The sequence below is a fragment of the Corythoichthys intestinalis genome, chromosome 12, assembly GCF_030265065.1.
Source record: "Corythoichthys intestinalis isolate RoL2023-P3 chromosome 12, ASM3026506v1, whole genome shotgun sequence".
Classification (NCBI taxonomy): Eukaryota; Metazoa; Chordata; class Actinopteri; order Syngnathiformes; family Syngnathidae; genus Corythoichthys; species Corythoichthys intestinalis.
This window is the reverse complement of record NC_080406.1, coordinates 42,857,661-42,884,690: the sequence shown is the minus strand read 5'-3', so window position 1 is coordinate 42,884,690 and position 27,030 is coordinate 42,857,661. Positions and strand designations below refer to the sequence as shown.

The 27,030-nt window shown below is 39.2% G+C and overlaps 1 protein-coding gene across 2 annotated transcripts in view; it reads left to right on the top strand.

Annotated features, from left to right (window-relative positions):
• LOC130927179 (carbamoyl-phosphate synthase [ammonia], mitochondrial-like) overlaps positions 1–26,337 on the top strand; it is a 113,698-nt gene extending 87,361 nt beyond the window's left edge. For both annotated transcript variants that reach the window (XM_057852814.1, XM_057852813.1), the window contains exons 33-38: positions 9,737–9,811; positions 11,665–11,763; positions 13,111–13,170; positions 17,954–18,060; positions 25,478–25,607; positions 25,928–26,337. In XM_057852814.1, the coding sequence (XP_057708797.1) occupies positions 9,737–9,811; positions 11,665–11,763; positions 13,111–13,170; positions 17,954–18,060; positions 25,478–25,607; positions 25,928–26,035 (579 nt within the window). In that variant the 3' untranslated portion in view covers positions 26,036–26,337. The remainder of the gene's footprint in view (positions 1–9,736; positions 9,812–11,664; positions 11,764–13,110; positions 13,171–17,953; positions 18,061–25,477; positions 25,608–25,927) is intronic.
• The last annotated feature ends 693 nt before the right edge of the window (positions 26,338–27,030 follow it).

Sequence of the window (27,030 nt, the reverse complement as noted above, 5' to 3'; positions counted from 1 at the left end):
TCATACTCTGGAAACCCGGCAGCTTAACCATGTGACGTCAACAACAATGGCGGCCTACTAGTTAAATTTTTTCAATTCAAATTGTATAAAAATGAAAACATCAAGAGGGGTTTCAATATCAAATTATTTTAACTCATAATAACGTTTATCATTTAAGAATTACAAGTCTTTCTATCGGTGGATCTGTTTAAAATTGTTGAATTCTGTCTTCTATATTAGCCAATCATGTGGTTTCTTTTTATCTTTCTGCAGCAAAATAAATTAGTCCATCACTAGTAGACGTCCAATACATTTGAACTGGGAGGGCTAGCAACGAATGAACATCTATAGCAGTCAATGGCAGCCAATCAGTTAACATAAATGCATTTTATTGCGCTCAGAACTCCTGGCAGTAGGTATTATACATACTTTGGGCATTGCAAGTTTAGCTTCTACTGGCTCACGTTACAAAGACAGCAATCATTGACTCGTTCTAATACCTGAGAATGATGGGGAGTAGTAGTAGGTACTTTACCATACCAGCCTGGAGCCTTGCTACTTTGATTGGATTAGAGAGCGTTTATGTGTCACCAGCTGTTCCAAAGCCATTTTTTTCAAAGTAATTTCTCTTTCTAATTACGGCTGAGCTGCTGTAACAATGGTTTTCATTTGAAGCTAGTCAGGCAGGTATAATCCTCCTCTTTCCCAGCTACCCAAAGTTTTCAATTTATAGTCTGCATAGTGGTGGGGAATATTAATCAGAGCTCTAAATACGCAACTCTCCAGACTTTAAGTCTTTTCAAGAGTTTACTTGATGTCTGAGAGAACAAACTTGGACACTTGTTTTTTCCTGGCAAAAGTCATTATACTTAACATTGTACTTTGAAGAGGAAGAATACAGTATATTGTTTGACTTACTGCGTGTTCACACACTACTCAATTGTGTCAACATAATGCACTTACAGGTCAGACCTTATTTATTCATCTGACAGTTGCTGCGGCTTAAGGTTGTAACGCTTATACTAAACACTGACAGAGTTAATAGCATGCACCCAGATGTGATTGTTGTTGTTGTTGGGTTTTTTTGTTCACAACATAGAAAACATGCTCATAGGGGAGAAAAAAAATCTGGAGTTTGATCAAGGACCAAAGGATTATTGTTCTCAAAGCACCCCAAAACCCCTAAAACTATTCATATATTCATGTAAAGAATCCTTTCACCGTTTCTTTAAAGTTTTTATAGTGTTGAAAATATGAAATATTCATCTTGCCCATCTTCTGTTGTGTCTTTCAAAAGACGTTACTTACTTCCGCCTCTGACAAGGTTCACTGTCAGAAACAATATGAAGTGGAAATGTTTGACTTTATTATATTCCTCAGCTTGACTGAGATAAAATTGTCGAGAAGCTTTCACAATTTCTCAGTCTCTGAGGCCTAGGTGGTTAGTGGGGATATGGAGATGGGGAAGCACTTTTATTGTGTGTTTGGCTTTGTTCTTACAATTGTGTGTTTGGCTTTGTGCTTACAATACAGACACAAAAATACAAAACTGCAACTCTAAGAATTATAATCAAGACAAAGTAGTTTTAGTTTTCAGTATTTATGTGGCTGTATTTAGAATAAAACTATTGCAATGTGTATTGCAAAGTTTACTGTATTACATATTTATTAGACACGCCTTAAAGTGATAGAACTACAGTGGTACATCGACATACAATTGCTTCGACACACGATCTTTTCGACATCCGACGTAAAATTTGACTCGCCATTTATTTCAACATCCAACTACATGCTCGAAATACGACTATTTATGACGGCATCGCAATTTCATTGTTTTCCTGCAAGGCGGAGGCACGGCAGATTTTCTTGTGAGAGAAATCAACATGGGTTCCAAGAATGTTAAAGCAGATGGTGAAAAAAGAAAAAAGGCGAGGCTTACCATTGAAATGAAGATGGAATGATGGAAAAATATGAGCGTGAGGCGCGGGTCTGTGAACTACTTGACAATACTCCTCCGATCTCTGTTGGCCAGTCTTTATGAGTTAAGGTGACAATTATTCATTGTGGTATCATTGCCAAAGAGATCGCCAGCTTCGTCAGGTTTTTAATTATTTATTTCAGAACTTGTGCAAGACAACACGCCAACTGCCAGCAACAACAGGACGTTAAAAGAGAAAGTAATATGTCAACTGCACTCTCTCTCACTCTGCCGTCGGCCCCGCGGTGCGTTTAGGTGCATGATGCAAAATACAACTGCCACATTAGAACCCGAATGTTACATTATTACAGGCATTATTAGTATTGTTATTACTATTATTATATTATTATTACGATTTTTATTCATAATGTATTTGTTTTGCTCTTTGTAATTACTATTTGCAATAGAAACAGCAGCACTTAATAAGAATTTAGTGTCGGTTTCGGGCTGTGGATGAATTAATGGAATTATAATGTATTCTCATGGTAAAATCCTGCTCGACATACGACCATTTCAACTTACAAACAAGGTCCTGGAACGAATTAAAGACCAAATGTGAAGTAATTTCATAACATGCCAAATAGGGTCACAATTAAAGTAATTAAACATTGTCCAACAAATAAAGCATGAAGAAATAATTTATATGTTGTATATTTGACAAAATAATCGCGTTTCCGAAGTTCGAGCCTGAAAGGGGAAGAACCCGGAAGTGATACGTCACACCGAGAACAGCGATGGCAGCGCTCCATACGGCCGCCATACAAAGCCCTTCAAACATTGATTCAAACAGCGATATAAGCGATAGATCGAGCACAAGGGAGGAGATCCAAGTTTTTGAAGAGTTGGAGGAAAAAGAAGAGGTTGGAATTTTATATTGGACCTAACATGTGTTAGCCAGACGCTAATCAGGATGCAAACAGTGCGCCTAGACTACCTGACATGGAATGGAGACAAGACCCATGGAGATTACAAGATTGGTAAGATATAGGCTGTTATTAATTTCATGATTTGAAGATGCAGGCATTTGCACATAACTTTATGTTTTTGTCTATCTGATGACATTGTTTAAAAAAAATAATAATCAGACTTCATGTTCATTTTGGCAGATCCGGCAGCTCTCGTGCATATAAAATAATAATATAAAAACGTTGGGGGGAAAGAAGGAGATGAGTCGTTGATGGCTTTCTCCACTTTATTGTGGCAACAATAAGAAAACAAAATAATAGCGGACTGCATTCAACCACATTCAACCACAGAGTTTTGCTTCATGCTCATCTCACCCTCTCGCCTCCTACTACTCACAGCTCTCCAGTCCCAGCGTCTCTTAAACGGATCGTGCATACAGTAGTGTCTTGTTATGAGTTTTTTGTTGACAAAGGTTTCGAACACACGACGTGCTGACAACTTTGTTTCTTTATTAACACATGGAGCTAGCAGTACGAACACAGCTTGGGGCTCTCGGCAGGCTGTGCGGAGCGATAGATAGAGCCTGTAGAAGTGGCGTCTAATGGCGTGAGGAAATGTAGTTTTTCCACACAAGCGAACAGATTACCACTTCAGTGTTGTCCCGAGACTACAGTTCCCATGATTCACTGCGTGACCTGCGCCACTCGCTGATTCGCTGCGAGATTGATTCAATAGCTACGCTAAACCAACACGCTAGTTGTCAGCTGTCACCTGTCAGCGGCTCTTGAAAAACACAAACTAGAAGGCTATCATGCGATCACCATGACAGAAACGCCGAACCGTCCAAAAGCAATGCAACGCTTGAAGCATGAAGGTGGAAATACATAATACAAATACAAATAAATGTGCACAAACTCACCGGCGGTGTGTGTCTCTTACGGCAACGTGACCGTGAATTACCGCGACGCTGACCCGCTTATATGCACATCCACACCCCTTTCCCGATTGACAGTGGATTAACCCTTTCGGACAAGATCGTCGATGACGCACAATTTAAACACGCTTAACCTAGCGAACGCAACAACAACTATGATCGGGGATTGCCACGAGTTAGCTTTCGGCTAACATCGCTAGCTTCTACTGTTCATTCCACAACAGTTGGCAGCTTTGCTTTGACAAAGTCATCAGTCATCTATTCAAAAATCACACTTACTTTTAGGCAAATCCTTGATCATAAGCAGACCGGTTGAGGAAGCAGGCAACTTCGAAGTGTTTGCAGCAGAGAACACTACTCGATGATGGTTTGAAATTCATTCGCTTAGTGCGAACAAAAGATGTCCATTTACGTGCACTGCTATCCTTCAGCCACTCATACATCTTTTCTTTCATACACCGCTGTGGCATCTTACCGAGAAGCAATGCAACAATACTGTGTGTATGGCGGATTTCCCTCGCAGTTCTCGGTGTGACGTCAATTCCAAAGATTTCCGAAGATTGTCGAAGAAAAGCATTTTCGTTGTCAAGGGCGTTGCTGTGGGTTAAACAAAGAATCTGGAAGGGTTGTGTTTAAAAAAAAAAACGAAAACATGCTTATAATTGTTTAGCCATTGATATTATTCAAAAACATAGTTGGCCAACCTTACTTCACATTTGGCCTTTAACTTCGTATGTTGAGGTACCACTGTACTGTTGCCATGGGCGTCGCCAGAATGTTTCACTGGAGCGCCTGCCCCAGTATAAATTTAACCCGTAAAAATAAATAAAATACTTTGGATTCTTCAGTCTACATAACATAAAATACACAATGTGCCTATTTAATACAGTCATGTTACTCTATTCACTCCATATACACAATCTGCACATGGCTGCTTAATATGGTCATTTATCCACGTAACTTTGGCTGTGATAGGCATATGAGTTGATACATCCGCGAAACACCTTGTGGAGATATGCTGCTTTCATATGTGTCGGGAGATCTGAGTTCCTAAGTTGGAAAATTGTTCTGATGTGTTGTAAAGTCGTGATGTCGGATAAAAACATGGTTGCTACAAAGAACAGTAACTTATTTTAATGCTCCAGTGATACATCACAAGTTGAGTGACTGTTTGTAGACACCATGTAATAGAAAATATTTTTTTTGATTACTCCAACAAGACGTGAATTCAGCATCAATATTACGATGTGTGTGCCAATCATACAGTCGACGGTACAAATGACAACTTCCAACCTGCTTTACAGGTTAGTGCCAGATAAACTGCCCATCAATCTTGTTCGTTACCTCAGTGTTGATGTTTGTTTGGTTGGTTGAATTGTGAATTTATATGGTTCACTTTACTCTTTACGTATCAGGCAGTTAACTGTGGTAAACTACTCTGGTCGTAAATTGAAGTATCAGATTAGCTGCCGTCCTTTAGCTAACTGCCAATGGATACAATGACAATTAAATGCAATTTGAGTGAGAAGCTCTGACTCACGAGCTTTGTCTACTATTGTTAATATGATATGTGGTATTTGAACTGTATCAACACTGATGCTCTTTATTGCTATTTGATTACTGTATATGACCACAATGAATAGAATCAATCTGTATGAAATAATTGCCTAATAACGTCTAACAATTTTGTGTGTGTGCTTACGATAATTTCCAGCTGTTTTAGAAGCCTTTTATTTGTTCCTGCAGTCCCTGTATTCTGTAACATGATGTATCATAATTTAATTTCTATTTGACTCAAACAGCATTACTCTTGCAAATAGATATTAGAAAGTTATTTGCTTGCAGCAAGGATAAATCAGCAAGGAGGAATGAGAGGTAAGCTAGGTAGCCCACCTAGGCAACATAAACCAGTTTTAAGTAAAAACCTACCAGTTGAGAAGCACTGATTCATTGCATAACACTTAGTGATATATTCCCATTTCTGTCCAGACAAAGTAGAGCAGCAGAGTGTAGGAAGAGGTGAAGGAGTGATGAAAGTTGATGAACATGAGCAGAGGTGAATTTGCTATCAACAAGGAATGTCCCAATTTTGGTTTTGAATACTGATGGCTGAAAAAAAAAAGAATGTTCCTTTATTACAAAAACTTGGATTTTCGTTTGGTTATACTGCATATAGTTTATAACTGTATTTCTGACTTTTTATGTCGGATAAGTGCTAAAAAATTTGCTCACTTGCCAGTACCCCCCGTGCCCCAATATTGTATTAGGTCTAGTGACGCTCCGTGACTGTTGCACCTATGCAATTTTTTAGTTTCCAATACAGATTCCAATACCAGGTGTTTGGTAGCGGCCGATGCCAATACTGTACCGATACGCTTTTTGAAAAAAAATTACATATTTTTTTCTTTAATACTGAATATTCTTCATACTCAGTAGTAGGGGTGTGACAAAATATCGAAATGGTGATATATCATGTTACTTTGTATCCTCAAAGGTTATCGATATGCTCCTGCCAAGTATCGAGATAGCGTTTTAAAAATGTGTCAATGTCTAAAAAAATAAACAAATAAACCAACAAGTTGCTACCAAAATCTTCCACTATAATAGTGTCTCAGTTAACTCTAAGGCTGCATTGACGGTGCTCGACGCCCAATCCATTTAGACTAGAAACATTCGTTCGTTCGAAACCAGAGCATTCAATCATTTTGTCCGATTTTCACGGCATTTACCGGTCACTTGTTATTCATTTTAGGACATTTACAGGTCATTTCCTGTTGAGTTTGAGTCACTGCCTATTCATTTGGGTGATTCCCAGGTCACTTCCTGTTATGTAGCACAAAATAAACAGGAAGTGACCCATAAATTACCCCAAATTCAACAGGAAGTAACTGAAAATCAACAGGTAAAGTACAGTGCCTTGCAAAAGTATTCGGCCCCCTTGAACCTTGCAACCTTTCGCCACATTTCAGGCTTCAAACATAAAGATATAAAATTTTAATTTTTTGCCAAGAATCAACAACAAGTGGGACACACTCGTGAAGTGGAACAAAATTCATTGGATAATTTAAACTTTTTTAACAAATAAAAAACTGAAAAGTGGGGCGTGCAATATTATTCGGCCCCCTTGCGTTAATACTTTGTAGCGCCACCTTTTGCTCCAATTACAGCTGCAAGTCGCTTGGGGTATGTTTCTATCAGTTTTGCACATCGAGAGACTGACATTCTTGCCCATTCTTCCTTGCAAAACAGCTCGAGCTCAGTGAGGTTGGATGGAGAGTGTTTGTGAACAGCAGTCTTCAGCTCTTTCCAAAGATTCTCGATTGGATTCAGGTGTGGACTTTGACTTGGCCATTCTAACACCTGGATACGTTTATTTTTGAACCATTCCATTGTAGATTTGGCTTTATGTTTTGGATCATTGTCCTGTTGAAAGATAAATCTCCGTCCCAGTCTCAGGTCTTGTGCAGATACCAACAGGTTTTCTTCCAGAATGTTCCTGTATTTGGCTGCATCCATCTTCCCGTCAATTTTAACCATCTTCCCTGTCCCTGCTGAAGAAAAGCAGGCCCAAACCATGATGCTGCCACCACCATGTTTGACAGTGGGCATGGTGTGTTCAGGGTGATGAGCTGTGTTGCTTTTACGCCAAACATATCGTTTTGCATTGTGGCCAAAAAGTTCAATTTTGGTTTCATCTGACCAGAGCACCTTCTTCCACATGTTTGGTGTGTCTCCCAGGTGGCTTGTGGCAAACTTTAAACGAGACTTTTTATGGATATCTTTGAGAAATGGCTTTCTTCTTGCCACTCTTCCATAAAGGCCAGATTTGTGCAGTGTACGACTGATTGTTGTCCTATGGACAGACTCTCTCACCTCAGCTGTAGATCTCTGCAGTTCATCCAGAGTGATCATGGGCCTCTTGGCTGCATCTCTGATCAGTTTTCTCCTTGTTTGAGAAGAAAGTTTGGAAGGACGGCCGGTTCTTGGTAGATTTGCAGTGGTCTGATGCTCCTTCCATTTCAATATGATGGCTTGCACAGTGCTCCTTGAGATGTTTAAAGCTTGGGAAATCTTTTTGTATCCAAATCCGGCTTTAAACTTCTCCACAACAGTATCTCGGACCTGCCTGGTGTGTTCCTTGGTTTTCATAATGCTCTCTGCACTTTAAACAGAACCCTGAGACTATCACAGAGCAGGTGCATTTATACGGAGACTTGATTACACACAGGCAGATTCTATTTATCATCATCGGTCATTTAGGACAACATTGGATCATTCAGAGATCCTCACTGAACTTCTGGAGTGAGTTTGCTGCACTGAAAGTAAAGGGGCCGGTTAATATTGCACGCCCCACTTTTCAGTTTTTTATTTGTTAAAAAAGTTTAAATTATCCAATAAATGTTGTTCCACTTCACGATTGTGTCCAACTTGTTGTTGATTCTTGACAAAAAAATTAAATTTCATATCTTTATGTTTGAAGCCTGAAATGTGGCGAAAGGTTGCAAGATTCAAGGGGGCCGAATACTTTTGCAAGGCACTGTACCTTAAATGGCCCAAAATTACCTCATTGCCTGGCATTGGTTCCCACTGACGGCCATCGACGTTCAAACGAATTGGACGTCTGCTAGACCTCATTCCAATTCACAGCAGAAGCTTGTTATTCTGTTTATTAGTCGTTTGTAGAATATCATTGAATGATTTCCTGATCAACGTATTGATAATCATTGTATTGACATATCGTCAGATCATCGTTATCGTGAGCTTTGTATCACAAATCGTATCGTATCGTGAGGTACCAAGAGGTTCCCACTCCTACTCAGTACTCAGTTGAATGTAAAGTAATTGCTATCAAGGCTTGTTCAGAGACCGCTGAACTCATTGTCTGCTAGTGACGGCACTAGACTTCTAATCCATTTGAAGTAGGAGCGTTGGTAGCGAATGACTTCCACTTAGTTGGCGTCACATATGCAGATCTTGGCCAGAGGATGCAACAAATTTTATTTTTTGACGGCATTAGACGTCCAAATCCATCAAATGGCTTGGATGTCTGCTAGTGATAAACTAATTTAAATTCACAGCAGAAAGATGATTGAATGCCACACGACTGGATCATCATCTTGGGCTGTGCACAAAGTGCATTTTTGTCCATGCATAGCTGGCGGGTATCTTGGGCGAGGCAACCAGCGTTTGGAAACTAGTAAAAAATGCACAGCATCTGCACGTTATTTCTTTGTATTCGTCGATTGCATCATTTTAGTGCTGTATCAGTACTGACACCGATACTAGTATATAACACAAGTGTTGAGTAACCTGTGAATTTAAGTAAGTTTGTCATTACTAGACATCCAATTCATTTGAAGTGAGAGGGTGGTAGCGCCATCCATCCCACTTTAAATGGATTTAATGTTTGTCACGGTCAATGGCAGCCAATGAATTATAATAATTCACACAATGTTACCCCTTGGCCTCGATGAAATGTTATTCTCTTTGTTAAAAAGTGTCATTTTATCTCATATTGTGTGAATAAGCGTATAGTCTAGTTTTTTGGCAGCCTTTGAACAGTGCCATGATAAGCTTTAACACGTTCCCTTCACATTGTTCCCTTGGATATTAGTATGCTCACATTACATTCAGCTGATTAGATAACTCACTTCAAGGATGACTCTCCCTGGCGGCCCCTGTCTGTGTGTGTGTTCAAACACTGGCATTCAGTTGCACTGCCCTTCCACTCAACAAGTTTTATCTGTAGGTGGCAGCAGTATCTGGGAAATTCCTATGTATTTGGAATATTTTATACGTTGGACTGCATTCTCAGACTTACTGTAAACTACCGGTAGTTGTTGATAAGAGTTTTATAAAGTAAGTTAATATTCCGAGACTGGTTGAAACTCAACTGTTAAGCATGAAAAAACAACTTTCTTCATCTTTCCATTCACTAGGCACCCATGTTCTCTTGGCCGCGCCTGAGGGAAGCAGATCCTGTACTTCGTTGTGAGATGGCTTCAACAGGAGAAGTATATTCTTTAAAGTGACAATACCCATTCATCTCTTAGATTGCAGTTGTCTTGTTTGCTGAATGTGCAGTGAAACAGCCACTGTTGAATACAGTCTGAGCTTGCTTTTTTGAGTTTGAAACAATTTTTCATAATGTTAGTGTAATGTTGTATTCCTCTTGTTGTGTTTGCAAGAGATCCTGACATGACGTACAGTGGTATGAAAAAGTATCTGAACCTTTTGGAATTTCTGCATAAAATCACTGTCAAATGTGATCTGATCTTTGTCAAAATCACACACATGAAAATACAGTGTCTGCTTCAACTAAAACCACCCAAACATTTATAGGTTTTCATATTTTAATGAGGATAGCATGCAAACAATGACAGAAGGGGGAAATAAGTAATTGAACTCTCTGCCTAAGGAGACTTAAAGAGCAATTGAAACCAATTTTTACCAAACATTTTAAATCAGGTGTGTGCCCAATTACTGATGAGTGGTTTGAAACTGCCCTGCACACCATAAAGCACACACTTGGTAAGTAATGTCTTGATTAGAAGCATTGTCTGATGTGTATCATTGCTCAGTCAAAGGAGCTGTCTGAAGACCTGCCTTGTATAAAGCTGGGAAAGATACAAAACCATCTCTAAAAGTTTGGATGTTAATCAATCGAAAGTCAGAGAAGTTGTCTACAAATGGAGAGTTTGGCACTGTTGCTTCTCTCCCAAGGACTGACTGTCCACCACAGACGATGCCAAGAGTTCAGCACAGATTACTTAAAGAGCTAAAAAAAAAAAACCCTAGAGTGTCTGCTAAAGACTTACAGAAACCACTGGCACAGTTCAGTATCTCTGTGCATACATTAACTATATGTGAAACTATGGCCAATAATGGTATTCATGGGAGGACTCTACCGAGGAAGCCACTGCGGTCTAAAAAACACATTTTTGCCTGTTGAATGTTCGCAAAAAGGCACATGGATTCGCCACAGCAATTTTGGCAAAATATTTTGTGGACTGATGACACCAAAGTTGAATTGTTTGTGAGTAACACACAACGGCATGTGTGGAGGAAAAATGGAACAGCTCACCAACATCAACACCTCCTCCCCAACGTGAAGGATGGTGGAGGGAGCATCATAATTTGGGGCTGTTTTGCTACCTCAGGGCCTGGAAAACTTGCAATCTTTCAAAAGTTTATCAGGATGTTTTGCAGGAAAACCTGAGGCAGTCTGTCAGACAGTTGAAGCTAAAAGAGGATGGATGCTGCAACAAGACAATGATCCAAAAAACAGAAGTAAATCAACTTCAGTATGGTTTAAGATGAACAAAATACATGCTCTGGAGTGGCCAAGTCAAAGTCCAGACTTGAACCCCATTGAGATGCTATGGCATGACCTAAAGACAGCGATTCATGCCAGACAACCCAGGAATCTGACTGAACTACTGCAGTTTTGTCGAGAAGAATGGGCCAAGATTAGTCCTCATCGATGTTCCAGACTGATCTGCAGCTACAGGAAGCATCTGGTTGAAGTTATTGCTGCCAAAGTTGGGGAAGGGGGGGTACAAAATATTAAATGTGATCGTTCACTTACTTATTTTTCCACCTCCTGTCCATTATTTGCATACTATCCTCATTAAAATATAAAAACTATAAATGTTTGTGTGGTTTTAATTAAAGCAGATGCTGTTTTTTTCATCTGTGTGCTTTTGACAAAGATCAGATTTCATTTGATGGCGATTTTATGCAGAAATGTGATAAATTCCAAAAGGTTCAGATACTTTTTGATACCACTGTACGTCATGCATGCAAGATGTAAGTCAACTTACTCAGTAGAAATTTTAATGGAGTCATACCTATTTGTTCATTTTAGGTTGCCTGTTTTGGACCAAATATTTATTCAGCCTTTCTGAAGGCTATGCTTTCCACAGGCTTTAAGCTGCCACAAAATGGCATCCTAATTGGGATTCAGGTAAGGCTGTTTTACTTCAAGTATCACTTGACCACAGAATTTTGAGCTAACATAGATGTGCAAATGAGTCCCTTTTAATTATCTGTACAAAAAAAGTTTTCCTATCTTGAATCATTGATTCTAAAATACTGGTCCTGCCTGAATCACTTTCAACCTTTTAATGGGCAAATTATTTAGATGTTTTTTTAAATAACAAAAACAAAAAGTAGCCCTTTAAAGACCTGGCCCTCAAATACAAAAGATTAACATTTGATATACCCAAAATGCTGATGTCCACATGCATTGTGTGCGTGTGTATTAATGTTTAATATTAATTAGTATTTGTTTACAATTTTTTTTTAATATAGCGGTGGGAGTGATGGTGGTGGTGATAGTGCAATGATGATGACGATGTTGGGAAGTGACTGTATTTACATTGAATTTTTGGGGAGTAAATTGGGGGCGGGACCCAAAAAAAAGCTTGGCTTCTTCCCACTTCTTTTCGAGCTACGTATGTATGTATTTATTATTAATTTTTGTTAAAATCAACATTACTGGAACTATTGTTATTTGTTTTTCGCTATTCTTGCTGTTTTTGTTATTACTGCTCGAAATAAATTAATCAATCAATCAATCAATCAATATGTATTATTTAATATAGTGTATTAATTAACTCACTGCCTGCCATTGACAACAATTACTTTAAACTGTAAGGACCTGCTATAAATGTTCATCTTTCAGTGCCATTGGCAACACTGAACAATCAATCAATTTGGACTGGGAGGGTTAGCAGTGATCATTCCCTGTCAGCCTCTCCCAGTCAAAATGAATTGCACATATTGCGCTATTTATGACAGCCAATGAGTTAAGTGAGTGATATATAAATGGTTAAAACAGCTCTAGAATAAAAATGAACATTAAATATTACACAGATGGCCAGTCACCAAAAGCTTGCCGATGAACTGTTTCATGTCACCACATACATGAGTTTGGGTAATTAAATCCCGCTGTCACTGTGAGCTGTCAAACTGTGAGTTTGACTAATCCAACTTTAACAAAGCACTCATTACAAAGGTTGTGTAATTGGCACCCTTGGGGAAGTGGACCACTTCAAGGCAAATGCCTGGGGTCACAAATGCACTCCAACATGACTGACAGTTTCAGAACACAACTCTTAACGCTCATGTGAGTTTTCCTAGAGGTTTTAAGAAGGATTTTGGTATGAAGGCTATTTGCTTTGAATGTACATATTGAAGTAGTCTGACAAAACTGGCATTATGGTTTTATGCTGAAATGTGAGCTCCTTTTTTTGTTGATTTCTTTCTCCTTTTTTTATGTTTGTTTGTTTGTTTGTTTTTTTAATGCCAGCATTCTTTCCGACCGAATTTCCTGGCTACAGCCCATCAACTGAAAGAGGATGGCTTCAAGGTGGGTTCCAGAAATATTTTGTCTTTAAAATACGAACTTGACAACTTTAAATTCTCAAAGAACCATTGTGACTCTCTCCCAAAGAAGATGAACATTGACAGTCACCAATCCACATTAAGATTAAATAATTTTTGTGACTTTTGCATTTATTGAATTAATGAACTACTGTTGAGGACATATTTTATATCTAGGGATGGGAATCGAACTCCGATTCCCATTCCGAACCGGTTCCTAGTGTTTCGAGGCCTCGACATCACAATGAAAAAGCCTTCACGATCCCTTTAACGATTCCTAAAGACGCGTACTGCGTCATCACATGACGTGACGTGTCTTGTTGTCCAGACGCATCAAACTAGCATTCCGCCAAGAACCACTTGCTCCAAAGTTTGGCTACACTTCACCAGGAAAGAGGGTAAAAATGAAAGGTTACGATGGTTTAGCACGAGCATTGCAGCCGTAAACATAACAACGACAGCATGTAGGTTCAAATGCTCGAAAGTGTGTCTTCACTTCACACGATGAAAAATTACAACAAAGCGACTTGCAGTCATTGCAAGGCGGAGTTAACTGCATCGGGAGGGAATACAACTGTACTGTCCTCACCGAGAAGCTAAGGCTCAGTCCTGGCTATACAGCAAGCTAAACTCCTAAATGACAATGCAGAAGACGTTGGTATAATATGCTGACTTTATTCAGCCGTGGTTATGAAACCGTCACATGAAGAGTGAAACTAAAAATAGAAATGAAACAAATCAATTTCGTCCCCAATAACAAACAGGTTCGCATCAACGTAAATCAGCGATGATCAGATGCTAATACAGTAATAACAATTGCACACAGCTTGCATTAGCACATCATTCAAACCAATACACAACTGGATTGTGTCCAATCGTGAGTGGAAACACACAACAACAACACAAAAGATGATACATACAGGCGTTGCCTCTGTAGATATTTTACAAACATTAACAAAGAACGTAGGCTCGTAGCAGTGTTTCCCTCGCTCACTAACTCGCTCACTCACTCGCATGCTTTGTAGCTGCACTTCTTCTTCGCGTTTAAGTGCGCTCTTCTTCACGTGAGCGCGTTCTTCTTCGCGTGAGGAAGCGCAAGGGCGCCCCCACTTGAGCGTGAAAGCACACTAAAAACTAAAAGGCATGTATTTCAATTTAATTGTAAATAATACACTTTAACACATATTACCAAAGGCATAACAACAATCTTTCTGCCAATATATACCATTTATTTTTTATTTCTTTTAGAAAAATGTAAAATGTTACACATTCTCGTGTATATGCTACTTATTTCCACAGTTAACATTGAGATCTTGGGCCTCTTTTGACCTCGTTGTGAGTTTGTAAGGTTGTGACTTCTGATTAAACAAACTCGATGCCAATCAAAACGTTTGTTCTTCTTTTTCCTCAAATTAGAATTGATAAGAGAATCGATAAAGAATCGAATGGTTAAGCAATATCGATAATGGAATCTGAATCGTAAAAATCGTATCAATTCCCATCCCTATTTATATCTGCATGAAACTAAAATATTTTGAACTCAAAACTAATTTAAGTGAAGGTTACTATTAAGTAGAAGATCAAACGTCTTTTTGAGTCCTTCACTCTTCATGAAACTACAGTAAGACTTAAATTATCCACCTGTAGCGAACCAACATTGCAAATCAGTTCTGTCAAGCAAGAAGCATTGAACTTTAAATAAGAAAGTACAACCGTGAGCCCTTGCTACTTCACGATTCAAACTTCGCGCCCTCAGTCCATCGCTGATTTTTTTTTTTTATTATTAAAAAAAACAAAATACAGATGAGCTGTCCCGAGCCGATCGCATAGTCTCACTCTCGCTCCCTCCATCCCTCTCCCTGCTCTTTGTTCGTCAGCTCGTGCACTGGGGTTGCTTTTTAAAGTTAACGATGTTGACAGATGTTTGGGTTTGATCTTGCCACAGATGCTTGTAAGCCAAAACTTCAAAGCGCCGCATGCGTCAATCATCGTTTAACTTGTTAAACAGTTGCTGTGGCAACTCATTATGTGTAAGTGAGCGGCTTCAACAGATTTGAGTGGACTCACTTAATAAAGCATTTAATGAAGCCAAGCATTTTTCTACTACTTTTTTCTTTTTTAAAAATAATTCGGTGTGACAGTAACATGTTTAAAACTTAAAACTAATTATTACATTTGAAATGCTTAAAAAAAAAAATAATAAAATAAATAAAAATGGTACCTCAACATACGATCGTTTCGACACACGATCATTTCGACATCCGACGTAAGATTTGTCTCGCCATGTGTTTGTACATCCGACGAAATACTACAAATACGACGATTTATGACAGCAAGACGGATGCACTGCAGATTTTCTTGTGGGAGAAATCAATATGGGTTCCAAGAATGTTAAAACAGTTGGTAAAAAAGACATAATGTGAGGCTTACCATTGAAATGAAGATCGAAATGATAGAAAAATATGAACGTAGGGTGCGTGTCCGTGAACTGCTTGACAATACTCCGACCTCCATTTGCCAGTCTTTATAAGTTAAGATGACAATTATTATTGTGGTAAGATCGCCAAAGACATTGCCAGCTTCGTCAAGTTTTTAATCATTTATTCAAGAGCTTGTGCAACACAACACGCCAACTGTCCACGGCAGTTGATGCCAGCAACAACACAATGTTAAAAGAGAAATCCCTACACCATAGCAACAACGATACCATTGTGTCTGGTAGATGTGCAGTTACCCTTAATTCCAGTATGGCCAACTAAATAAGCATGTTCCCAGGAGTTACGGGTTGCAACCCACGATTTTAGGAGTATTAGCTTAAAGTGCCTATGACAGCAAAAAGCATGTTTTTTTCATATTTTTCGCGGTATTTTATGCTCCTGAATGAAATGGACCGCTTGAATGTGTGTGGAAGCGATCGCTATATTTACTGTATCTAGTTTTTTGAATCCCGTGACATGAAAATGAGTGACTTCCGGCTCCAGTCTCGAGTTCAGAAAGAGGGCGCTGTGATGTGTACGGTAGAAGGAGTCCTCTTCACTGTCCAGCCGTACTGTTGTATGAGAAGGACTAAGGATTCAGCTGATTTTGCGGATTAATCCGTTTATTTTTCGCATCACGCCAGCCAACGGCTGCAGAAAAATTTTGCCGCACCAGGGGGAGGCGTGTGAGCCTTTTTGGGGTTTTAAAAGGTTCCCATTCACCGGTGGATATTGGCCAAAACAAGCCCTACTACTGTGGGACCACTGGACTTACGAGGAAGTGAGTAAACATCGTGTTTTGTAATATGTCAGATACTGGGATCGTTTTAATATGTAGGTGGCTTGCGTTTTGTGGCTGACATGCTCCTTGTCCACTCGGCTGACAACACCGGCGGCTTGTCGCACATCCCCCCCGCCAGGAGAGCACTATACTCGGTTTATTGCCCTCCTAATTTGCCCAGTGTTCTCTCAAACTTTGAACCCCATCAGAAATTGCAACTTTGTTTTAAAAATGGCCGCGAATACAGCGATTGCAAAGTAAACACTAAAAACTTTCTTTAAATAAAGGACTATTTACTCACGTTTCATCATGGATGGGCAGGTAGAAAAGATCTCCTAAGACACATTCTGTTTGTCATGTTGGCTGCACAACAACTGCACGCCGCTCTTTGTTTATGGCGTCACCATGTAGTAAAGCATTATTTTTAATTATATTAGTGTTGACCATGTGGCAGCTACGCGTTCCTCCGACGTCGGCCAGTTTGTCTGGTGGTACTCTCCAGCTGCTTCCTCGGCGAGCTCTCCTGTCCGTAGTAGTAGGGGAACGAGCTGTAACTTGCTCTCCCCCGGGCGAGCTGCCGATCGGCGAAGACAATCGACAACCCTGCAACAGTGTGACATGATCCGGGCTAGTTTTTCGCTTCAAAAATGAAAATCAGGCTTTGAGACGTCACTCCTTTCGGGTTAGCATGTCAGCTAGCTGTCACGAGTCTTGGTTTGTTGGTTTGTTTACATTTGCGGAAGGCGGGGGGCAGAGAAATGTCGAAAGCCTGACTAACAACTGCCCATAATATAGCGTTCGGGAGATGGGACAGTAAAGGTGAAGTCGACAGTTTTGACCATTATGGAGTAATTTTGCCATGCCGTACTGAATAAATGCATTTTTATTATTTTATATTCCATTTAGCACAAGATGTTATTTGTCATGACCATACCATTTATTTAGCAATTGGGAAAAATACTTCGATAAAAAGAATATCCTTTAAAAAGATTGGAGTAGAGAGACTGAAACAATGACTTTTTGCGGCTCTCTTCGTCGCATTATCCTCGTTCTGAATAATTCCCCCTCAATGGGCTGCATACTAAATCAGATGAAACCATTCTCCCGCTGACGTTAGCCATCTGTTGGGGACGCTAGAGCCCTATAATGGTAGGCGTGGCTAGACGGCGAATTAAAACACTAAATTCTCGTAATCTGCGCTTTGCCAAATTGTTGTATATCGTTGAATCGTCTCAAAATATGATTCTAATTCACATAATAATGCTATTTAAGACTTTTTTATCATGTTGTACGCACTTTAAGTAAATACTATGACTTGTCCATAGTTGTGGATGTTAATCTTTTTTTTCGCATGCTCTGCGATCGACTTTCAACCTTATAAGGTTGCTCCTGTTAAGCCATGATAAAACTTCACATTTTACTTCGAGGTTCCAGTGTATATGAATCAGCATTCTCACTTTATGTTGCCATTACTTAAGACTATTTTTATTTTCCCCTATGCTGTCCTGCAGCTCTATGCTACTGAATCCACCTCAGCTTGGCTTTGCGCCAACGATGTGCCAGCAACTCCAGTAGCCTGGCCAACCAAAGGACAGAGCAGTTTGCCCAGTATTAAGAGGTTTGGTTTAATTTATCTTGACCCTGATTTATTGTCTTTGCCATTCATATACAGTAGTAACAAAGTCTGCTTTTAACAAGTAGAGCCAAACATCCCTGAAGGGCTGCCAAAGTTATAAGCAAACCTTTTTTAAATTCCAAATTAGGATATCTGATCAGCATATGATGCTGAGATCTGAGGGCAAACTCCTTCATTATCTCTGTTATATGCTGCCAAGATCAAAGTCAGAGCAGAATACTCAGAAGTCCACTTCATTGGATTTGGGGAGGAATATGGAGAATGAAAACAGTCTTCTTTCTACTACACTAGCATGACAGCAATGTGAAACACAAAATAGGAGGTGAAAGTAGCATTATTATTATCATTACGGAATGTTTAATTTGTATAAGATGCACTTAATTGTTATAATATACACTCAAAGGTAAATATTTCATATTTGTAATCTCACAATGACATACAGTGCTGCTCGAAAGTTTGTGAACCCCACAGCGATGGTCAGATTTTTTGTAAAAAAAACTAAAATAACCTTATTAAATGTTAAGTTATACCCAAATCCACAATACTGACATTCCAAATAATGGACTGAAACAAAAGAAATAGTTATATTGTCATTCTTTATTTAACAAAAGTGGTTGATTTAAGAAAAACTCAGATATCATGTGTGCAAAAGTATGTGAACCCCTTCAGTTAATAGGATATTGCGCCTCCTTTTGCAGAGATTACCTCAACCAAACGGTTTCTGTAGTGACTAATCAGCCTCTCACATCTACTTTGGGGGATTTTTGCCCATTCTTCCTTGCAGAACGCAGTCAGTTGAGAGAGGTTTGATGGGCGTCTGGCATGAACTGCTCGCTTCAGGTCCCGCCACAGCATTTCAATGGGATTTAGGTCAGGACTTTGACTGGGCCAGTCCAGAACACGAATCTTCTTCTTTTTCACCCATTCCTTGGTTGTATTGCTGGAATGCTTTGGATCATTATCATGTTGCATGATCCACCTTCTGCCAAGCTTTAACTTCAAAACAGATGGCGTCAGGTTATGTTCTAGGATTTGACAATATTCCTCAGAATTCATGATTCCCTGGACTATGTGGAGTTGTCCAGGTCCTGAGGATGAAAAGCAAGCCCAGATCTTGACATTCCCACCTCCATGCTTCACTGTTGGGAGAAGGTTCTTTTGGTGGTATGCAGTGTTGACTTTTCGCCAGACATGGCGGTTTTGGTTGTGACCAAACAGTTCAATTTTGCACCTACATCAGTTGATGAAAACTCTTTTTAATTTAGTCTCGACAACACAACTGTTAAAAAAACAAACAAAAAAAACTACTGAATTGATTGATTAGGAAATCAGGTTGAAATAATAGAAAATTCCAAAATGTTGAGGGGGTTCACAAACTTTTGAGCAGCACTGTATTTGTAATCATGACAATGCGTTGTACTCCATTGGTGCTTCAGTTCAGTTTTGATGTTTTGAACAAGTTTATTTCTGTGTACAACGCACCTTGAAGGTTACTTTAGTTCTAGGGCAATGCCTCCGCAAAGATAATATGACTATGCAACAGTGATGCCATCTGTTTGAAATGTGTTGTTGCTGCGATTACACTGACACGCATTGAAACACACAAGTCTGGCAGGCATCAGCTGTGCAAGGTGGCACACAGGCCAACTCTTTATTGAGGAACATGACCTGTATTCTTACCGTCATCTGTCTGTCACATCTTCTTTTGGAGTCCAGATGTGATTCCACCCTTTGTCAAGCATGTAAAAGTAGGCCGTCCACAGCATATGTGACTGTGGTTAAGGAATAGTGTAGTTTAAAAAAAATAAAAATACAGAGAAATACAGTGATATGAAAATGTATCTTAACTTTTTGGAATTCTCACATTTCTGCATAAAATCTGCATAAAATAATTTGAGCTGATCTTTGTCAAAATCACACAGATGAAAAAACAGTTTCTGCTTTAACTAAAACCACAGAAACATTTATAGGTTTTCATAGTTTAATGAGGATAGGTAGGTATGAAAACTATGACAGAAGGGCGAGAAATAAATAAGTGAACTATCACATTTGATATTTTTACCCTGCATTTGGCAGCAATGACTTCAACCAGACACTTAACCCTTTAGGGTCTGGGCCTATTCTGTCTGATTTTGCATGCCTTTGAAGTTGCCTTTATATTTCAAAGAAAGAATTATTTACGATGGCCTGGTTTGGTACCTTTTTTTTGTGACACCTTGAACTTCACGTCCAAATTGTTGTTTCCTTCTCTGACCAATTATAAATCATCATTTTGGGCCCAAAAAGACCAAAAATTCCAAAATCGTTTTGTCAAAATTTTTAGTATTGATGTCCAATTGACAACCAAACATGCGTAACGAACCGTTTTGAAACTTTGTAATATTTATTAAACATGTTAGGATGAAAATTCAACCAAAAAAATTTAGAATAAATAGTCTTATGTTTGACAATTCAACATAAACAACAGGTATAGCCATAGGCGTTTTTTGCCTTTATACATGCTCTAGTCAAAACAGGTTATATACAGCAGACCAAACCGTGAAGAACAGTGAAAAAATATATACCATCTAACACAAAAAGTGTTTAGAGGCCATCTCTTTATGAGTTTAGGTATTGCGGCCCATCACCTGATGAAAACTATGCACTAAGCTTCTTGAACACACATTTGTATACACAAATTGAGAAGACTGATTGTGGGGGAAATATATATATATATATATATATATATATATATAACATTGGAAAAAAAAGTATTTTCAAAAATATTTACAATAAACAAGTTAAATTTTTTTCAGGCATGCCACTCCGAAAAGCAGTTTTGTCCTGGAATTAGACACAGGGCTACATCACACAGCACACACTTCCATGGGGTGTCGGTCCTCTTTCCACCCTTCCATTTTCATTTCACTTTACTTTCATTTTCACTATAAATGTACATGAAAAAAAAATCAGTATTTATGAAAATAATAAAGTATAAAATAAAAATATATACAGCAATAAATAATAATGGAAATCTATATGTATGACAATAGAAAGAATACCATAGCTGAATATGTGCTACATCCCTAATCTTCATATAGAAAGAAGAACACCACAAATTATAAATTCCTGCCTGGGATACCCACAGTGCACGTACGACTTCGATCTGATATGCACATTTTATTATTATCTACACAAACACACACTTATATTGCATCAAAATTAACTTTGTCTTGCAATATAAAAAGAAACTTTCAAAAGAAACTTTTTCAGCATAAAAAAAAAAAAAAAGTGAGTTGGCTTACCTCTGCTCGTCGATGGCGTCACCCACGTGTTCAAATCTGTCACTATCTTCACTCGAGGACTCTTCCGAAGAAGACGATGATGACGAATTTGGACCATCCTCTTCCTCAAGTTGATCAAAAAGCACAATTGCTTGCGCTAAATTTAGTTTTCTGTTCATTTTCAAAATCACACAAAGTCCATCGCTCGATCCAAACGGCCGTCGCTCGCCACCTCGCTGCTTCAGAACACTCTCGTTCGGTGGAACCTCGCACGGCAGTTATATTTATTAAAAAAAAAAAAAACGCATTTTGTGCTTCCACTGTGACTTCGAAAGGGTTCGTTTGATTTGTTTTTTTCATGGAGCTTCCGTTTTGAAAAAGAACAAGAAATGATGGAAATATAGACATAAACAAATGATCAATGCAGCGTTTTAATGTTTTTTTGAGAGGACAATAAAACTATAAAACTTAAATGACAATATTTCACGTTTTAGTTGGTCGATTGACTTCAAATAATAACGAGAGTAAACCGCAACTTCCGCACTTTAAAACGAGACCAACCAACGGCATATGGGTGACGCAATTAAAACGTGAGGGCGCTTCAAAGACGACGTGCGCTGAGGACGCGCCGGCGCGTCCTTCGACTCTCAAGGGTTAATGTAGCTGCAGATAAGTCTGGCACATCGATCAGGACTAACCTTGGACTATTCTTGTCAACAAAACTGCTGTATTTCAAACAGATTCCTGGGATGTCTTTAGGTCGTGCCAAAGCATCTCAATGGGGTTCAAGTCTGGACTTTGACTTGGCCATTCCAGAACGTTTATTTTGTTCATCTGAAACCATTCTGAAGTTGATCTACTTCTGTGTTTTGGATCATTGTCTTGTTGCAGCATCCTCTTTTTAGCTTCAACTGTCTGACAGACGGCCTCAGGTTTTTCTGCAAAAACATCCTGTTAATTTTTTTGAATTTATTCTTCCATTAATGATTGCAAGTTGTCCAGGCCCTGAGGTAGCAAAACAGCCCTAAATTATGATGATCCCTCCACCATGCTTCTTGGTGGGGATGAGGTGTTGATGTTTGTGAACTGTTCCATTTTTCCTACACACATGATGTTGTGTGTTACTTCCAAACAATTCAACTTTGGGTTTCATCAGTCCACAAAATATTTTTCCAAAACTTCTGTGGAGTGTCCAAGTGCCTTTTTGCGAACATTAAACGAGCAACATTGTTTTTTTTTTAGACAGCAGTGGCTTCCTCCGTGGAGTCTTCCCATGAACACCATTCTTGTCCATAGTTTTACATATAGTTGATGTGTGCACAGAAATATTGGACTGTGACAGTGATTTCTGTAAGTCTTTAGCAGACACTCTAGGGTTCTTTTTTTTTTTTTACCTCTCTTAGTATTCTGCGCGAACTCTTGGCGTCATCTTTGGTGGACGGCCACTCCTTGATAGAGAAGCGACAATGCCAAACTCTCTCCATCCAAACAACTTCTCTGGCTGTCGATTGATGAACATCCAGTCTTTCAGAGACAGTTTTGTATCCCTTCCCAGCTTTATACAAATCAACAATCCTTGATCGCAGGTTTTCAGAAGGCTCTTTTCACAGAGCCATGATGAACATCAGACAATGCTTCTCATCAAGACAATTCTTACCAGCTGTGTGTTTTATAGTGGACAGGGCAGCTTTAAACCACTCTTCAGTGATTGGGCACACACCTGACTTAAATTGATTTCAATTGCTCTTTAAGTCTCCCTAGGCAGAGGGTTCACTTAGTTATTTTTTCCCCCTTCTGTCATTGTTTTCATGCTATCCTCATTAAAATAAGAAAACCTATAAATGTTTGGGTGGTTTTAGTTAAAGCAGACACTGTTTTTACATCTGTGTGATTGTGACAAAGATCAGGTCACATTTGATGGTGATTTTATGCAGAAATGTGAGAAATTTCAAAAGGTTCGGATACTTTTTCATACCACTTTACATGTCATGCATGTATAAAAGTCATGCATGGATAAAAATAGGGACATTTAACTCTTTCACTGCCGTCAACAATGATATACGTCCATTTTTGTGACTATTTTCATGATTCTGCTGTGAACTACAGTGACTTTAGCACCACTAGATGTAAAATCCATTTTAACTGGGCGGGTGGCTGCAAATGAACGTTCGCTCTTTCGCTTCCAACACTCCCCCTTAAATGCATTGGATGTATACCGCTGTCATTAGCAGCCAATGAGTTAACAATCAAAAGAAAAAAAAGAAAAAAAAAATTGTGCGACCCCCAAATGAAACCGCTGCCGCAAAACAATATGACACAAATGAGAGTGTCCTCTCGAACCAATTAAGTCACTTTCATCTTGCTAACATAGGCTATTTGTCTGCATCTATTTGTGATGCAACCCACGAAGCATAACATAAAACATAGAAATAACCAATATTGCTGACACCTGTGATGAAAATGAGCTTAATTGTTTACCACAATAGCATGTTATGTTTTATCCACACCCAGTTAGACTAAACATCATACAGTCTACCTGCTAACTTGATACAGGATACAGTCATGTGAACAAATTAGGACACCCCATTAAATATTCAGTTCTTTATTAAGAAATGTTCGCATATCAATGTCTGATCTTGTTTTTCTTTATCTCTGGGAAAGAAAGTGATTGAATTACAGGTAAACAACAAAAATTAACATTGTTTTACTCATTAAACCAAACATAGCAACAAAATGTATAATATAAATATTCTAACTCAGGAAAAAGTGAGAACACCCTACCACCTAATCGCTAGTGTTACGCCCTTTGGCTGAAATAACTTCAGTGAGACGCTTTTTGTAGCCATCTACCAGTCTGACATTGGTCTGAAGAAAGTTTGCCCCACCCCTCAACGCAGAATACTTTCAACAGGGACTGACTGTTGGAAGTGAGGAAAAAACACCATGGTGAGATCAAAGGAGCTTTCTAAGGCCTTCAGAAAGAAGATTGCAGACACTTTTGAGTCTGGTAAGGGATTTCAAAAGATCTAAAAATAATATGAAATAAGCCATTCCACCGTCCGGAAAATAGTCTACAAGTGGAGGACATTCAAAACAACTGCCAACATGCCCTGGTCTGGCCGCCCAAGCAAGTTCACCTGGAGAGCAGACCGCAAGATGCTCAAAGAAGTCTCCAAAACCCTAAAATGTCATCACGGGACCTACAGCAGGCTCTTGCTACTGTTGATGTGAAAGTGCATGCCGCTACAATCAGAAAGAGACTTCACAAGTTTAACCTTCATGGGAGGTGTGCAAAGAGGAAACCTTTGCTCTCCAAGAAGAACATGAAAAGTCCAGGACTTCTGGAATAATGTTCTTTGGACATATTAATCTAAAATTGAATTATTTGGACACCAGAACAGAGGACATGTTTGGCGTAAACCCAATACAGCATTCCAGGAAAAGAACCCCATACAAATTGTGAAGCATGGAGTTGGAAGTGTCATGGTTTGGGGATGCTTTACTGCTGCAGGACCTGGCCAGCTCTCCATCATAAAATCCACCATGAATTCTATCGTGTATCAGAGGGTGCTTGAGGAACATGTGATATCATCTGTGAAAGAAATTAAAGGTAAAGCGAAACTGGACCCTGCAACATGACAATGACCCAAAACATACTAGTAAATCCACCAAGGACTGGCTAAAAAGGAAGAAATGGAGAGTCCTGGAATATCTGTACAGGCAAGAAACCCCTCAAACATCTCGCAGCTGAAAGTATTCTGCGTTGAAAAGTGGGGCAAACTTTCTTCAGACCGATCTCCAAGACTGGTAGCTACAAAATGCGTCTCACTGAAGTTATGGGGGTAACACTGGCTATTAGGTGGTTGGGTGTCCTAACTTTTTCCCCAGTTAGAAAATGCATTTTTGTTTATATAGTTGGTTAAATGAGTAAAACAATGTAATTTTTGTTGTTTACCTACAATTAAATCACTTTCTTTCCCAGAGATAAAAACGAGATCAGACGTTGATATGTGAACATTTCTTAATAAAGAACTGAATATTTCAACGGGTGTCCTAATTTTTTCACATGACTGTAGGCGCTTATAGGTGTTTATATATAATCATATGAGTCTGTTTTTGTGTGTGTGTTTATCTAGCTTGATCAGTGAGGGTCATATTGACCTGGTGGTGAACTTGCCTACTAACAACACACGCCACTTGAAGGATAACTTCCTCATTCGCAGAATGGCTGTTGACTACGGCGTACCTCTGATCACAAATTATCAGGTTAGTTCGAGTTTGGTCTTTCGTACTCTTTTCTGTTTCGTCTTATTCACTGCTATTGACGGTGATAAGATGCCCAAACCATATGACCTCTTAGCTCAGACAGACTGGACATGTACTTGTGACAAACGTATTCTAATACACAGCAGATAAAAAGAGCCACACACGGCTCGAGCTGGTAGGTTTCCTTTCATTGTCAATAGCACTGAAAGTTTTAAATGTACAATTTGGAGACTAAATTCTTCTTGTAAATTCAAAAGTACAGTCGACTGTCTGTATTTCTGATGGATCAAAACAATGTTTTCCCCCTTTCCTTGGCTAAGGTTGCAAAGCTGTTTGCCGAGGCAATTGGCTATGCAGGTGAGCTTGACTCCAGCAGCCTTTTCCACTACCGGCAGAGAGAAGACCAACACAGAGAATGTGGACATTAATGCTAGCTGTTACTTCTGTGACCTCAACTACATTTTCTCTTAAAGTGAGCAAACTTCTGTCTTAGTGAAACCGGTTTTCCAATAGCTCCATCAAGGTAAAAAAAATGCAGCAGCATTCAGCTTGTCACTATCTTTTTGGATCAACATTGTATTTTTTCTTGTATTTCTTCTTAACATTTTCTTGCTGCATCAAGATGCATTTCAAAAAGCTATGTAAGGCTAAATTTTAATTTGTGTTCATCCCCATATAAGGAGAACCAGTTCTAATATGTGGTGATGAATGCAGTTTTACCTTGACTTTACTCTGCGTCTGAGCTCGTGACTCAATTTACTTATATTTTAAACTAGAGGAGCGCTCTTAAACAGCAGTACTCTGCCTTCATCCATCCATCCATCCCTCCATTATCTGCTGCTTAATCAGGGGTCTGGTCACGGGGGCAGCCTCTTTAACAGGGGCAGCTCAGCATTCCGTCTCCCAAGCTACTTCAACCAACTCCTCCGGTGGGATCCCAACTCCGCCTAAGAAGCCAAATTCCAAACATTGCCATATTCTTTGACCTGATCTTTTTCATCATATCATCGACCCTGAAAATTAGAGTTAAAGCAACACTAGGTAGCTTTTCAACCTTTATAAAATATTTTCATAATATTTGTGATGATATGTTGACTGACAACTAGTTGAACCTGCAAAACAGTATTTTATGCCACCGGAGTTAATCCCACTCTTGTCATTTCCCCGCGGGGATTCTGAGACGGAGGAAAGAGTGAAAACAAAAGAGGAGTGTGATAGCTAGGCTACATGCTAACTCGAACCGAGCGGCTCTTCCAAGTCTCCTGCTCGCCTTCCGAACATGAAAAATCACACAAAACTACCCCGACTCATGTCACACTTGGCGGCAGGGGTGATTGCCTTGACTGATCAGCCAGCCCCCGGTGGCGAGCTGGGGACGCAGCTGGGGAATGAACCCCGAAAATGGTGCATTCTTGGTGGACAA